The 15789-nt window shown below is 41.2% G+C and overlaps 1 protein-coding gene across 5 annotated transcripts in view; it reads right to left on the reverse strand.

Annotated features, from left to right (window-relative positions):
* Positions 1 to 11920: 11920 nt before the first annotated feature.
* Mkln1 (muskelin 1) overlaps positions 11921 to 15789 on the reverse strand; it is a 141234-nt gene continuing 137365 nt past the window's right edge. For all 5 annotated transcript variants that reach the window (XM_006979423.4, XM_042273007.2, XM_076565979.1 and 2 more), the window contains one exon: positions 11921 to 12273. In XM_006979423.4, coding sequence (XP_006979485.1) covers positions 12152 to 12273 — 122 coding nt within the window. In that variant the 3' untranslated portion in view covers positions 11921 to 12151. The remainder of the gene's footprint in view (positions 12274 to 15789) is intronic.

The following is a 15789-nucleotide window of genomic DNA, read 5'->3' on the forward strand; positions in this document are numbered from 1 at the left end:
GCTGGTTCAGGCCCCAGTGTGTTGCTCTGGCTTCAGTTCTTCACCTATGCACCTGAGGACACCAGCTACTCCCTCTGCTCCCAGCCACACCTGCAGCATCCTCAGTGGAGGGGAGACCAGTGCTGGAGGGAAGGGCTGGAGGACTCCAGGGCTATCCAGCACCCGAGAGGACCTCATGTCCCCTGTGCACTAGTTTATGGACCCGTCACCCTCTAATTGCCCTCTACTTCTGCCTGGGAGGTGCCTATAAGTGACCACCACCAAAGACGCCATGCCTGTCGGGACGATGGAAAGTAGCTGTGCTCTGGCCACGGAAGGATGCTGCAGGAGGCTTGTGTCTGTCTTTCCTCCAGGTATACAGTGAAAGAGATAGTTGATGGATGAGAAGATACTGATGCTTTTACATTATTTTCTCAGGGAAGGAGAAGTCCAAATTCCCAGCTTGTAGGAGGGAAGGGACTGCCTTGCAAATCTGGCCCATATTCTTAATCTGCCTTCCCCTCATTTTCACCTCATTTTCAGGAAACTCCTTGGTACGTGGTAGACTGCAGACTTCCCCTTTTTGGCCCAGGCCCTGGTTCCATCTTTTCTCTCTTCAGAGCGGTTTTCTTTTTTCCATACCACCATCATGCTTGGGTTCTAACAACAGACTTCATTTCTACATTGTATCCACAGTTACTGTGGATTTTTCTTGTGAGCTGGTAGGCAAGGGACACCCAGAGGGGTGGGTCAGAGTTAGGTCCAGGGTATTTTGAGGTTAACCTCCTGAGTATGCCAGGGACACAGAAAAGATCCAAATGCCAGGAACTCCTGCAGGACCATGGCCCTGCTCAGGCACACAGTGCTAACGGTGACTCACAGTTATCAGAGCCCACAAAGGAGCTCTAAGGCTCCACTCTTCCTGAGTAGGTCACTGCCCTGGCTCCCAGCCCTAACCGTCCAGTGGTGCTCTCAGTTGTCCAACTCTCCCATTCTACAAGCTCCCTCCCAAACCACCTCTCTTCTGTACCCAAAGGAAAAGAAAGATGGGGCTGGCTGCTTTAATGAGCACTTGGGACAAATACTGAGTGCGCGGTTTTCAAACACCCTGGCACATTCTCCTAAAACAGGAGCCTCAAAAATATGATCTGCTGCCAATACTTACTTGCCGAGTTGAGAATGGTCAACAATGTGTACCAGTGGATGTAGAGTTGAAAACAGCATTGCAAACTCCCATTCCGTTCCCGAGCTCAAGGGGCAGCTGTCCCATACATGCTGCATACACTGCCCAACAGCCTCATCTCTTGGGTTTTGCCAGCCATCAAAACTTTCCAGCATAGTGGACAGGTCACCTTTGCCTGGCTTTTCTCTCCCCCGTTGGGTGACTCTGGCAAAGGTGTGCTTGACTGCTTTTGTTTTTCCTAAGTCACGATGTCCCTGTGGACCCCAAAGGCGTGCAGAGCAGAGAGGGATGTGTACGGTCAGCTGCCCCATCACCTCCACCCCTCTATAACCGGAAAACGGCAGAGGAGGACAGAGCATCACAAAGCCAGAGGAAGAGCAGATGCAGACCGGCACAGGCTCCAGCAGGGCCCTCGCTCCTCCCAACTGACCCTGCAGAATGTTGCCTTTGCTCAGTGACAGTACCCCACCCGCTCCCCAGCCCGCCCCGCCCCATTTCCATGACCTCTGGTTGTCACTTGGGAGAAATGACTCTTGCAGACACACTGCCTCCTGTGGGCCTGCGCTCACTGGACACAGGCAGCTGGCGTCTTAAAGGGGCTTTGTTTACTGCTGTCTTCCTACAGGAGATAGTGACCCATGTGTCAGTGTTCTTCATTTTGATCCCTTGAATTCTCAGGATTAACTAAGGAAAGGGCAAGTTCTTACCTTATCACTGGCCCTCATGTCTTCCTGTTTTGAGAACACAAAGAAACATTACTTTGGAGCCATATTAAAGTACACCCTAGAAATGAAAGCTCTGCAGGAAGAGGTTGATTTGTCAAGTTAAATTTAAGCCCCACTCTGAATACATACATACCTGATAATGCAGGCTCATAAAGCCTGGAGCATTTGAACCCTAACACAAGACAGGTAGAGCCTTTGCTTTACAGAGCACAGCCCAGCTGGTTTATTTCTGAATCTACCTTTTAGGTCTGGTTCTTAAAAAATTCTCCTTGACAGCAGAGACAGGGACCTAGACTTTTCCAAACTCAGAAGTACCGCTAGGTTCTCTCCCTTGGCTATTTTTCCTCCAATTAATTTTGTTTTGGTCTAGTTTCCCGTGTACTTTTAAACTAGTACAACTAAAACCCAGGAAACAAGTTCAAACTTACAAAAAGACAAACTGCTGTTTGCCTACAGCAGATTCATTTTTTCCCATGAAACCATTTGCCAGTGTTTTTCAGAAACAGAAACTTTCCCAGGAACTGCGAGCATGACCACCTCAGCTGAACCTTAGCTCAGCCTAAGAGGAAAGCACCTGAGGCCTCACTGTCTGTATCTGAAAGCCTGAGTCAAACACTCCAGGCAAAAACAGGTTCTCATGGAGCTCAGGCTGGATCGACCTTGAATTCACTATCCTCCTATCTACTGGGATTACAGACACAGGCAACCCCACTTGTAGTTCATGAGTGGGGATCAAATCTAACCCCTCACGCATGCTAAGCAAACAATCCACTATCCCCAGGGCCCATAAATATAAGTTCCTAATTTTCAAAGTAATTCTGGCAAACACAAGACATCAAGTGGTGTTCATATATGACTTTTTATTAGGAAAATGAACAAAATACATTCTTTCTTCATATGTACATTACATACAACATAATTCTACAACTGTAGTTGTTTAGTAGAGACCACTCATTTATTTACTCACAAAGTAATGATAACATGTACCAAATCTGAAGTCAGAAAATTACTTTTACCAAAAAGAAGTCCTAGAAAGTCCACAAGGATTGGATAAAAGATGAACCAGAGAGGTTCACGTAGTCTGGGGACGGGGGCGATTGCAGAACTCAATAGAACCAATGCACCCTAAGTACTCATGCTGGAAGAGATGAGATCAGACCCAAGAGCGCTGTTTACATGTTCCAGTTCACACAGCTGACCTTCCAGGTAGCCTGTAACACTGTTTCTGTCTCTACAATTCCTGCACTGCCAAAGGAGGGGGAAGAACACAGCGTCCAACAGGGTGCTTTTCTCCTCCACATCCAGCGTGAAGAGTCTAATCCAAACACCGAGGTGCCAAACTTGTAAAACTTCTAGCTCCTGGCCGGTGTTTACACATTGTTTTCTAGGCATTTGTTTAGCATGATAAGGAGCTCTTATCCCATGAAAATGAACTCCTCATGGTCTGCTTATATTGTATTTCTTTGGCTTTGCTTTCAGCCTTTTGAGTGTGGTTTAATTTTGGACATATGAACCGTTCATCACCAACAGATCTACTCATGATGGGGCTATGTTCCATGTGCCTGTGATGGTGCCTAAATGCCAGACAAATGTAGTCTTAGGGATAAAATTTCCAGTAACCAGACAAGAAACACTCCATAGCTGCTAAGGAGTTCTCTTTCTTTCCTCAAAGTTCATCACTAGAGATACACAAAAACTTTTTTTTCTACTTTTCAAACTTTATGGCAAGATAATGATTGAGGAACATAAGCAGGGATAAGTCGTATGTACACTGGCAAGCTGGTCCTACCTGTACACCTGCAGCAGAAAACAGAAAGGCTGGTAACATCTGCTTAAAGGCCTTTCTTGGCTTTGGCCATTCTGATAGAAAAGTAAGAAAAAGAAGATTAAAAAAAAAAAAAAGTTAGCCATGCCTAGTGGCCCACATTTTTAATCACAGCACTCAGGAAGCAGAGGCAGGTGGATCTCTGAGAGTTCCAGCACAGCCAGAACTACACAGCAAACAAAACCCTGTCTCAAAATAACAAAGGAAAAAAAAAAGTGGTCTTGGGTCTTGTCAGTCAGTAAATGAGAGCAAAGCCTTCCTTCCTTCCTTTTACTTAGTTATTTCCCATTTTTCTGTAATAGGCATAGTTTTATGATTACAAAATCAATATATGTTATTAAAATTCACAAAGGTCACTTAACACCTCCTAGCTTTCAGATCAGCGTGTCCAGGCCAGATGCTCTCCCCGGGAAGGGCTAGCTGCAGCCTCACTCAGGCGGGCCTGGGGACATGAGGGTGTACCACCTGCTGGCAAGCTTCAAAATCTCTCTCTCTCTCTCTCTCTCTCTCTCTCTCTCTCTCTCTCTCTCTCTCTCTCTCTCTCTCTCTCCTCTCTCTCCTCTCTCTCCTCCCTCTCCCTCTCTCTCTCTCTCTCTCCTCTCTCTCCTCCCTCTCCCTCTCTCTCTCTTCTCCGGTTTTCAGAGACAGGGTTTCTCTTTGTAATAGCTCTGGCTGTCCTGGAACTTGCTTTGTAGCCAGGCTGGCCTGGAACTCACAGAGACCCACCTGCCTCTGCCTCCTAAGGACCTCAAAAAGCATGCGCCACCACTGCCCAGCTGCTGTGATCTTTATCTAATTTCCACCCAAACTTTGGCTCGGAAGCTCTTTATCAGATGGCATCTTAATTCTGGTCACTACGTACTTCTGACTCACAAAAGCAAAACAGTTGGCTTTAAAAAATGTTAACGCGTGTCTTGTGTGGATTACAAGTATGTCTTCTGCGGAGACGGAATACTGCATGATCTCAGGACTAAGACGGGAAGATTCCTCCCTGAGCTCCCTCATCCTCTTCCGAGGCTGCAGACTCAGCTGTGTGTAACTTTAGAGTGGTAAGAAGAAGAAAATGTCTTCACTTCAAAAAGAAAAAGGAAACAGACACACTCCAGACAAAATCTGCTCACAGCAAAAAAAAAAAAAAAAAAAAAAAAAAAGCCACATTATTTTGCAACTTCTACATTGAGCAGAAGGCTAGACACAAAGGATAGCCAATGCTGTACAACCTAACTGATTTCGAAAGACACTGCACACATTTTAGAAGGCAGACCGGCTTAAAGACCACAAACACCCAAAAACAAAAAACAAACAAACAAACAAACAAACAAAAACGCCGGGCGGTGGTGGCGCACGCCTTTAATCCCAGCACTCGGGAGGCAGAGCCAGGTGGATCTCTGTGAGTTTGAGGCCAGCCTGGGCTACCAAGTGAGTCCCAGGAAAGGCGCAAAGCTACACAGAGAAACCCTGTCTCGAAAAAACAAAAACAAAACAAAACAACAACAACAACAAAAAAAAAAGACCACAAACATCGCGTTTGTGCCCAGGCTAAAGGTAACGGTTAGGAAAGGGAGCAACACTGCTCAGGAGGGATCTCTGGAAGCTTAGCAAACACATGGTCTTTTTCTTTCATGAGCAATGGAAACATTTCTCTATCTGGGGCATCAGTTTCCTGAGTGCCCTCTGCTTCTGAGTCGTCCTCTCTGTGTGCTTGTTGCCTGTGTTTCTTCTCCCCAATTAAAAAAAAAAAAAAAAAAACTCTCCCCATAGAAACTTATTCATACATAGTCTCGTATTTTGGAGTTGGACATCTACCATTAAGTGGGCTGGGCTGACAATTACTTTTCTGGGTTCTCACAGGCATGACTGGCATTTACATGTGAAATCAGGCCAAGACCTGCAAAGGTACACGTGCTGTATAACTTCGGAAGTGGGCATGCTAAAGAATGAAAATGACACGCACCTCTGTTCTCAGTGGCCACTGCATGCCAAGAACGTAAACACAGCAACTGCGCTGTAATACTCTGCACAATCACTTGCCAAATGCAGGCCGGCATGGCCTGAAGGGTTTCTGGTCTTGGGTTGCAACTGAATCTGAAGCTTTGCCAGCTGTTAAGGAAACCGGACCATATTCTAGGTTCTTTTTCCAATTTAATCCACCATTTTACAGATATGTAGAACACCTAAAAGCATAAAGTTATCAGAAACCTGCAACACTAAGGACAAATATATACAACCACCAGGATTGGATAAGAGTAATTCATTTTAAGACAAAAAAACCTGTCAGTCCAATTCTGTATGGATCTGAAGTACACAATGACACTTTCTTCCTATTTTAGGGGCTTAGTAAACAAACACCAACCTACTAACACAAGCTGAGCTTAGGACTTTCTTGAGACTGGCTTACAACGGGGAGAAACACAGTTCCCAAGCCAGTCTGAGCAACCCTTACCCATACCCACGGGCTTGCTGCAGACGGAACACACATGATTTCTTCGCTGCCAACTAACCTGGCATCCACTAAGGAGTGGATGAAACTGAAGAATGAGGATGTCTTCAGGCTCGTTTTCTGTGTGGCAGCCAGCTCAAGTATGGAAACTCTTTGCTGGGCTTGAGGCTAGCATGCAAGATGGTCCAGGGCTGTGTTGCACCAAGAGCTCATAAATGGTGACTCAAATGGTCCTTTGGGAGCCTTCAACTGCACGTTGAAACATTCCACTTCTATTTTTTTCCCCCCGTGGGCTTATCAAGGAACTAGCTATATGTAGAAAACTACTTACTTAGTTTTAAAATTTAAAGATTACTCTGGGCTGTTTTAAGGTCTGTATTTGTAAGAAGAGGAAAAAGTTAATTACCTAGGAAATGCTACTTTCCCAAGCCTATTCAGAAGAATGCAAGCTTTGACCCCCTTTGGTAACTTTTTTCCTAGCACTGAATCCAGACTTATTCTAGCTTAATAATGAAGAGCTTTCTGCCTTGCTTAGCTTTGGGAACCTTCAAACTCCTGTTTTTTCTTTTTCTAGTACACTTTCATTCTCCTCTGGGGCTTTCTTCCAGAGGTCAACCCATCTTGGGACAATGCACATATACATATAACAGTGCTTGTGTACATATAACAGCCCACTGGGGCCACCGGTGCAGCAGAGAAAAGGGAGACACATGATTTCACAGTCCTCAGAACTGGTTCCCTTCCCTCCCTACTTGACAGAGACCCCGCACTGCATCCTTTCCTGTTGCTGATTCCATAGCCGTTAGACAGCATCCACACAGACCTGTTTCCAAGCAAGCCTGCCAGTGTTGGGGGACAAGACTGCACAGTTGCAGATCTGACTTACAAACAGCTGGAATGCAGAAGAGAAATTAGAACCATCCTTTGTTTTCTGTGTGTGAACTGGACTCCAATTCAAGATCAGTGGCTTTAGAAAAAGAGAGTAACAGGAATTTTCCAGGAAGGTATTTCTCTCGGACTACTGGAAAGTCTAGCTCACCGTACTGTCTAAGGACTCCCTAGCTTAGAGACTACAGATGTTACTGTCGGAAATTTTGTCACTAGCTTCATGACTGAGAAAGCAAGTGAGTCCCTTGGAATTGAATGTAAGTTCATACTTTTACAATTTTTAAAAATTTCATTTACTTATTCATTTATTTTGTATGCATGTGCATGTGTGGAGGTCAGAGTCAACTGTGGGAAACAGTTCTCTACGTCTATCATGTGTGTCCTAGAGAACACCTCTTTACGTTCTGAGCCATCTTACCTACCCTAAATTCATGGTCTTTATCGGAAAAGATATTTGCATCACTATATTATGTTTATTTAAGAAAATAAGGAATATCAATGATTTAGTGGTAATAAAAGCCATTTATAATATTCAAACTGTATCAGGAATTAGCCCCACCCCCAAACCTTGGGGCCGGGTCTCATTATGCAGCTCCAGCTGGCCTGGAACTCATTATGTAGATAGACTGGCCTAGAACTCACAAAGATATCTTTTTGCTTCTGTCTCCCAAATGCTGGGATGAAAGGTATGTACCACAACACTAAAAGCCAATGATTAGCACAAATTTCAGCTTCAACAGAAAATCAATGCTACTGATGGAGATAGAAGCAGAAAAAAAGTCGGGTAAAAATACAACATAAAGGGGGGTGACAGCAGATGTAGAGTGTGGTGGCACATTGGTCTCCATGAGCTAGCTCTCTCTCAGAACCTGGACTCTGCCAACAGTTCTATGACAACTGTCCCTGGTACCAGGAAAAGCAGCCAGACCACGTTTCTCAGTGGAAGCTGCCATTGAAACGATCACTAGCCCCAAATGAAAATGGCACACGCATTTTATAGCAATATCTAAATGTTATTACTTCTTTACCAATATACATTTTTAATCTCATTATTCTCTTATCATAAACAGAAGTATGTATGATTTACAATAATTTGACTTTTTTTAAAAAGCAATACAATAGTTCTAAACAGTGCCATAGAAAAAAATCCGAGAAGTAATGAATAAAGTTAAATTAGCCAAGGAAAAGAAATGAAAACACAATTCACAGTAATTGGTGAGTAAAATGAATTTACGGTTAAAAAGTCATCTAAAAATAAAATCTGAGATAGTGTTTATTAAGAAAACAAGAGCACTGGTGATGAAATCAATAGACTGCAATAACTCCACCCCACAAATGAGCAAACTATTCATGTCAGTCATTTGTACTGGTCAGCTCCATGTAATTTCAACAAATGTGGAAACTCTGACCTTCAACTGACACACCTATATAGAGAAGATTTTATATAATATATACCTGACATATACTAGAAGCTTTGGATAGCCAAGCCATTTTAACATTAAGACAAATTACAGAGACTAAACCCACAGTCAAAAACCACATATAAAAATTAGTATTATTTGCCTAATACAGAAAACAAAAATTGCATTAAAGAGCCCAACGACTTAATTTGTAAATATTGTCATATACAGACCTCTATGACATATCTCCAGCAACTAGAGATTTTTTTTTTTTTCTTGTAGAGCCTGCACATCCTAAACCACAGACTAGCTAAAACTTGGTGAAAATTCAAGCAAGAATTTCTGCAAAGGGATGAGACTGTAGATGAGCAAGGTTTTTTAAAAAAGCAAGTGTTAGGAAGGGCATTTTTAAAGAGCTTTGTGACTTTGTCTACAGTGCACACTATCAAACCAGAATTCCCAATGGTCATAAAATAGTCAGCTAAGGATTTCACACTTGTTTCACTCAGGAAATAAATGACTCACAATTATCCAACAAGACAAAATAATTAATTCCTTTATATATATAATTACCATGAAATTTAACTCTGAGATTAGCAATCAGGAACACTCTTTTAAGTGCTTTTTGACTTATTAAACAACAATCTCGATCTCTCACTAAATGGTGAAGATCCTCAGCTAGCTTTTATCTGTATGGATTTTAAGCCTACTTTGTCCTGTGAAGCTGTTACTGTGGACTTCTGTGAAACACTTTTAAGGCAGATGTGGAGAGCCAGCGGAGTGACAAGTGGCCAGCACTCACACACAGAGCACACACTGCACTCAATACAGCTTTATAAACAAACACAGCACTGACTTTAAACCTACACACTTTTCTACAACAAGCCAATGACTTCATTCCCAATGCTTTCTCTTTTTACTCTCTGGACACAGAATGGGCAGTTTTAGTAGAAATGGAAACCGTATCAAAAAATGTGACTTTGATAAAGGTTAACACTGTATGTCAGCTTTAACGACACAGAGGTGGGAATCCAATTCTAAATGACTCTTTGTGTGTAAAAAACACGACATAACTGAATCCAACAAGCTGGTGGCCAAGTTAGCTCTCCTACTATTTCATAAATAAAACGCAAACGCACTGTCAAGTGACTTGCAGTTCAAATTCTTACGGAATACAAGGGTGAAAGTAGCATCAGGTATCTACAGCTAATTTCTGATTGAAAGCCACATATTCTGCTGGAAAGGAGGAGATGGAGGTGAGGCTGAAACCGGGGATTAAGTCAAGGGAACAGTTTCCCACTAACGCATCTAAAGCTACGTGTTTTAATTTGGGACTAAGCTAGAACATGAAACTTGAAGTAGTAAAGCACATGTATTTGGTTACTTCAATACTAACTTTATTGTATAAATTATAATCTTCTGCTGTTGCTCCTTAGTAAATAAATATCTGTACAATTTCTCATATGGGTTCTGATATGCAATGTTGTGAGCAACATGTCAGTCTTGGTCCCAGACCCAGAAAGGCCCACACTTTCTGAAGCTGTCACTGGAGTGTCCCCACTTAGCCCCAAGGCACAGATTCTACCTGATCTAGCCAGCCCTGTCAGTTATCTCCTCAGTCAGTGAGAGATCTCAGGCAACACTCAGTGCTTTCTTAGGACTCAACCACTTAAACATGGTCATGAAAATTAAAAACTCAAACTAAATAAAAGTGAGGAGAGATGGAATTAAAGCAGGCATGATAGAAACAGAAACAAGCAGTTACGAGGAAAAAAAGAATCACTGAGGTCAAGAAATGAATTTCATCCAAATAATAGAGTCTGAGGAACTGATGGGAAAAACTCGGGGGTGGGGTGGGGAGTGGGGGAGAACATGCATACGAAAAGGTGGCAGGTAGCAGAATTCCATTTGGTTGTATTGTCAAGATGCTCAGCTACAGCTCTTATATTTTGGCAACTTCCAGTTCAGGTTCCTTTGTCAACTACTGATTTGTATCTGTCTTTGAAAAATGAGATCCATCAGGCCACACTATTAGTGATACAGTTTATGCTCTTGGCTGTTACTCAGGAGAATCACTTGAAGAAATTATAAGTCTTTGACTATCACTCAAATGTACAGTTAACTGATTATTCTGTATTTATACAATTTGATACCTCATAAACTATACATCATATTTTTCACAAGATAAGGTATTGACTTACATGTTTAATAAATTACTACTGATTGCTTTGGGATGCTTGTAAAGCTAAAAAGCCATGATTCAATCCTACGACCAGCAAAAATACATTCCTGTTCATCTCAATTGGCAAAAAATACTCCCATTCATCCTCAAAAGTAAAACCATGAAGTAAAGACAGAGGAAAAAGACATATCAAAGTCTCATTCCTATACAGACACTTTTTGAAAGTACAGGTCAATTTCATAGTCACTCACTCTTAACAGTTGGCATGTGGATATTATAGGTTCTGCTTTCAACACGGTGGGTTACCAGCTGCAGATGGCACACTTTCAGCAATGTGAACACTAACTAGCCAGATGCAGGTTTCTCATGCAACATTCCACAACACCTAATAGGAAGGTATGCTCCTCTGTTCCTGCATACACAAGAATGGAACAATTTGTTGTACTTTTCTGTCTAGTGGAAAACCTAGTATTTTTTTCCTTTTGTCTATTTAAAAAAGCCTGGTCCACATGCTTACTGAAACGCCTGTCAGCTGTATGCCAAAGGACAACCACAAACCATTACTCTTCAAGACAGCAGGGAAACATATCAGAAAAAAAAAAAAATGAAAGCACAGCTCTGGAACCCACTTCCCCAGATAAAACTGCAACAAAAAGAGAACTCTGAGCAGAATGTGAGCACTGGTTCTGTATAACTCTACCAGTTATACAAATTCCTACAAAGCTACCAGTGAAAAAGCCATCAGGACAGGGCCTCTCCCGCTGGTCATCTGGGGAACCTCTTAAAGTTTCGGGATGACAGCCTTGGTTTCAGGTTTTGGTGATTCGAAGCCAATGGCTACTGTCATAGCCACTACAAAAGATCAATTCAGAAATGCCAACTCTGATCGGGAGTCTGGGTCAATCTTGAGTTTTGCTTTTTGGTTTTATGGCAGAAAGTATAAACTGAAACCCTCTAACCTCTCTATTGTCTAATATAATACAAGAAAAGTCAACAGTTCCACATAGCAGCTTCACATGCAGCAACTGTCCCACAGAAACACACCTGTTAAGAATGACGAAGGAAGCCAGTGGCACACTTACAACAGTTGTGATGTGAGGAAAGCAAGAGGGAAAGAGAGGAGACCAGGGCACAACGGCCAACAACCCAACAGCAACCCGACTCCTGCAGCACTGAGTCAGTCCACTGCGAGTGCTGCTCTCCTAACTAAAAATAAACTTGGAAAAACTGGAACACAGAAAAGTGTCATTTTCATTAACACTTGTTAATTCTTAAAAGCTAAAGAAAGATATGCATAATTAAATGGGAAGTATATCAATTTCACTTTATTAGCCTACTGCAGGAATATGAGGAAAAGGGGACTGAGGTCAGGTACGAAGGAGAGGGTTAAAACTTGTGATAATAAGGATCCTTCAAAACTCTGATGCAGTCCTCAATTACTGCGACGTCACCTCTGCCCAGACAAACTCGGAACTCCGACTCCAGTCTCCACTTCTGAGCCTAGCAATTCCTCAACTTGACTCCCCAGTTTACAGTGTGATGAGGTCTACCAGATTGCCTTTAGGAGGAGTCATGCTGTCGGGAAAGAAATTTACTAGGGTGTCAAAGAGCTGAGTTCTTTGAGCATAGGTGTGATCCACATCTGAAAAGCCTGGTGAAGAAAAGAAAACAAATTTATATATTATTTCAAAAATTCAAAACAAAACAGAAAAGTTAATGTGACCAGCATCATGCACAATGGGAAAAATTAAAATCAAGACAGGCTTCAAGACTAGCTAAACTCTACCAACGTGATCCTGGCTCTACCAGCTCACAACATGCCGAACAGTGGTTCTCAACCTTCCAAATGCTATGACCCTTTAATAGTTTCTCATGGTGTGGTGACCCCCAATCATAAAATTACTTCATTGCTACTTCATAACTATAATTTTGCTACTGTTATGAAATGTGATGTAAACATCTGTGTTTTCTGATGGTTGTAGGCAAACTCTGTGAAAGGGTTATGACCCACAGGTTGAGAACCACTGCCCTGGGGGTAGATGTAGCAGTTTCGACTAGGCATTATCAGCCTCCTTGGTGTCCAGCACCCATTTCCTCACAGATGTACATCTGTGAAACCCTGTTTACTTGAGACATCTGTACAGATTAAATGCAACTACAACACCTAGCAGAAAGATTGTTACTTCAGTAATTAATACTGATTTCTCATCTCTCCTTTGCTAAATTATTACTCTACTACTAATTAAGGAAATTCCACTCCTCTATCTCTTCAGTGCTCTGTCCCAGTAATGTTTTTGGTAATAAAATATAACAAAAATCACAATGAAGAGATCTTCAGGAAAACGGGCTAAAAACAGCAAGGTGTTTAGAGGTGGAAGTACTGCCAGAGGACTGGGTGAAAATACAGACAACCAAGAGAAAGAAATCCAAGTACTATAGCTCATAAGGTACCTTAAATGCCATTATTATGGTGCTGTGTAACAGGTTCCATATTTAATGAGAGTAACTAAGCACTTTTATGCAAATAAATACCACAGAGTAATAGATGTTTTTAAAAGAGAGTTTATTAATATAAAGGATTCTTCTCTCCATTTATATCTAGCAACATTTAATTTTTAAGTTCACACCAACCAATGCCCCATTTGGGTAAGTTTGTATACTGATCTCAGTTGCTCCAGACTTCTAACATACAAATTAAATGCTTATATGATAAATGATTTTCCTATTACTGAATGGCTAGCTGGGACCATTAGAAAAAGGACCATGGCTGTGACAGTTCAGAGAAAACACAAATTGGACTGATTCCACTCAACAGTTTAGATCCAAATTGTTTTAATCTTGTAAAGAATAGAAATAGAACATAACATTGTCAAGGTTACCAGCATCCTGGAAGGAAATAAACAATGCCTTGAGAATAGTTCATTCCTTTTTATTTTAAAAAATTATTATTATTGGTATTTTTAAGTTTGCAGGGGGAAATGTTTCTTCCTTTGAGCTTAGCTTAACAAAGCTTACTATCATATCATAGACATGAATAGAAGGAAATACTGCAAAATACTAACAAAGTTTATTGTGAAGGTGAGATTATAACCCTTCTCTTTCTTATGCTTCTCTGAATTTTTCCAATTGCTTTACTTTCAAACCCTGCAAACACACAGAGGTTTCCGAAGTCCAATGACTATTTATCCAGGACCTTCACTTTGATGAGTCTGCCTGACATGTCCTTATTATGACATGATGTCTTGCCTGACGTGTCCTTATTGTGGACACAGACATGCCCAACTCATCATCTTTTTGTGGAAGCACCTGTGGGTTTTGTACACCCTCACTCTGGAATTACTGAACCCATTTCAACTAAGAACAGAACACCCACTCCTATGGCCCACCATCCCCTTCCTCTTCCATGCCCGCCCCACTCTACACATACCATCGCCTGTGGAGTTGAGGAATGAAGCTAGGACCTTGCACATGGTAAGTGTTTTGCCACTGAGCTACATCTTAATGCTCGCTCTATATTAAATTTGGGAAACTTAAATAAAAGTTTTAATAATCTTTTTATTGTTCATTTATTCCTAAGCAAAAATCTGACCTGAGATCACACTCTATTTGGCTTTGAAGTCTCTTTGATCTGAATCAAATCTGCACTTCTTCATTTTCTAATGGCACAGATTATTTTTGAAGTACATAGAAAAGTTGTATAGTGTGTGTTAAATTTGGGTTTGTCTTGACGGCTCTATGATAGACACTGGTTTACGCGGTCCTTGGTAGAATACGAAAGAAGTGATACTGTGTCCTTCTCAGTGCATCATCTCAGAAAGCACATGCTTATCAGTTTGGACCGCTATCAGTGGTATTAACTTTGGTCATAAGGTTAACTCAGCCTATGCCCAATTTCTCTGCTAAAGTTTTATTCCTATTTCTGAAATTAATAACTGCTAATGGGAAAATTGTTCGACATTGCATAAACACCTTGTTTCTCAAAACACCAAAACCCAGTGATCAGTAGTCACTGGTGGTTCTTACTGAAAGAGCAATTATATAAACCATTGTGATTTTTCTAATTGTGATCCCTTCTATAGTTGCTAACTGGAATTCTGTTATAAAGATCTCTCTCTCCTTTTTGCTTTTTTTCAAGACAAGGTTTTACTATGTATCCCTGGATGTCTTGGAACTCACTTTGTAGACCAGGCTGGCCTTGAACTCACAGAGATCCACCTGCCTTCTGCTTCCCAAGTGCTGGGATTAAAGGTGTACGCCACTATGCCCAACTATAAAGATCTTCTTTTATCTTTCTTTTTAAATTTATTTGTTGGAATCAGTATGTACTCCTGAACTTTTCTCTTATTTTCAATGTTAAACTCATCTTTTGTCACCATTCACTTTGATATTCACATCATCTCAGATTTAACCAGTGAGAAATATACCCACCAATTTTTGAGCATTTCTTTACTTTCCCATACAATAAGATTTCAAACTCATTCTTATACAGCTCTGAAGTCAATCATTTTTTCCAAAAAGGCATAATTCTTTGTAGTAGCAAATTATTTAAGAAATCCAAAGTCAGTTACACTAACTGTCAACATATCATTTCTAGGCCTGGACATATAAACTCCCCCCTTAGAATCAGTTAAGAGAGTTAGCAGTTTAATAAGGTCTCACAGACAGTGGGTGAGGAGACTCTAAAGTCTATCTACTTAGTCTTACTGCATTTAACTGAGTGTGTAGGACAATACGTTATGCTCATCTAGTCCTCAAAAGTATCTTCACTTTGATCACTAATAAGGAAATCAAAACTTACACTACCATCGGACTACAGAGGGTCCTTAGAATTCTTTTGTAAGGACCTAGCAGATATAGCACAGTTTCATAAAAACATTTCAAAGCCACACAATTAAATAAAATATGCTGTATAGTATGTTTTTACACTATGTAACAAAAGCAGCATATTCAAAACCATATGCTTATATATGCATATTAATATAAAATCTTGATTAAAGAGTCTATATTTACAAAGTCACCTCATCACTGGAATGTATTTGTAATCACACAATCAAGACTTGGGGCACTATTGTGATTATTTATAAACAAGTGCAGAATGGCAGAATATTTGAGTTGCCAGAAGCACATCTCCAGTCAAGTCTGTCTTCTTGTTTTAGGTCTCGTATCA

Source organism: Peromyscus maniculatus, chromosome 3 (assembly GCF_049852395.1).
Source record: "Peromyscus maniculatus bairdii isolate BWxNUB_F1_BW_parent chromosome 3, HU_Pman_BW_mat_3.1, whole genome shotgun sequence".
Classification (NCBI taxonomy): Eukaryota; Metazoa; Chordata; class Mammalia; order Rodentia; family Cricetidae; genus Peromyscus; species Peromyscus maniculatus.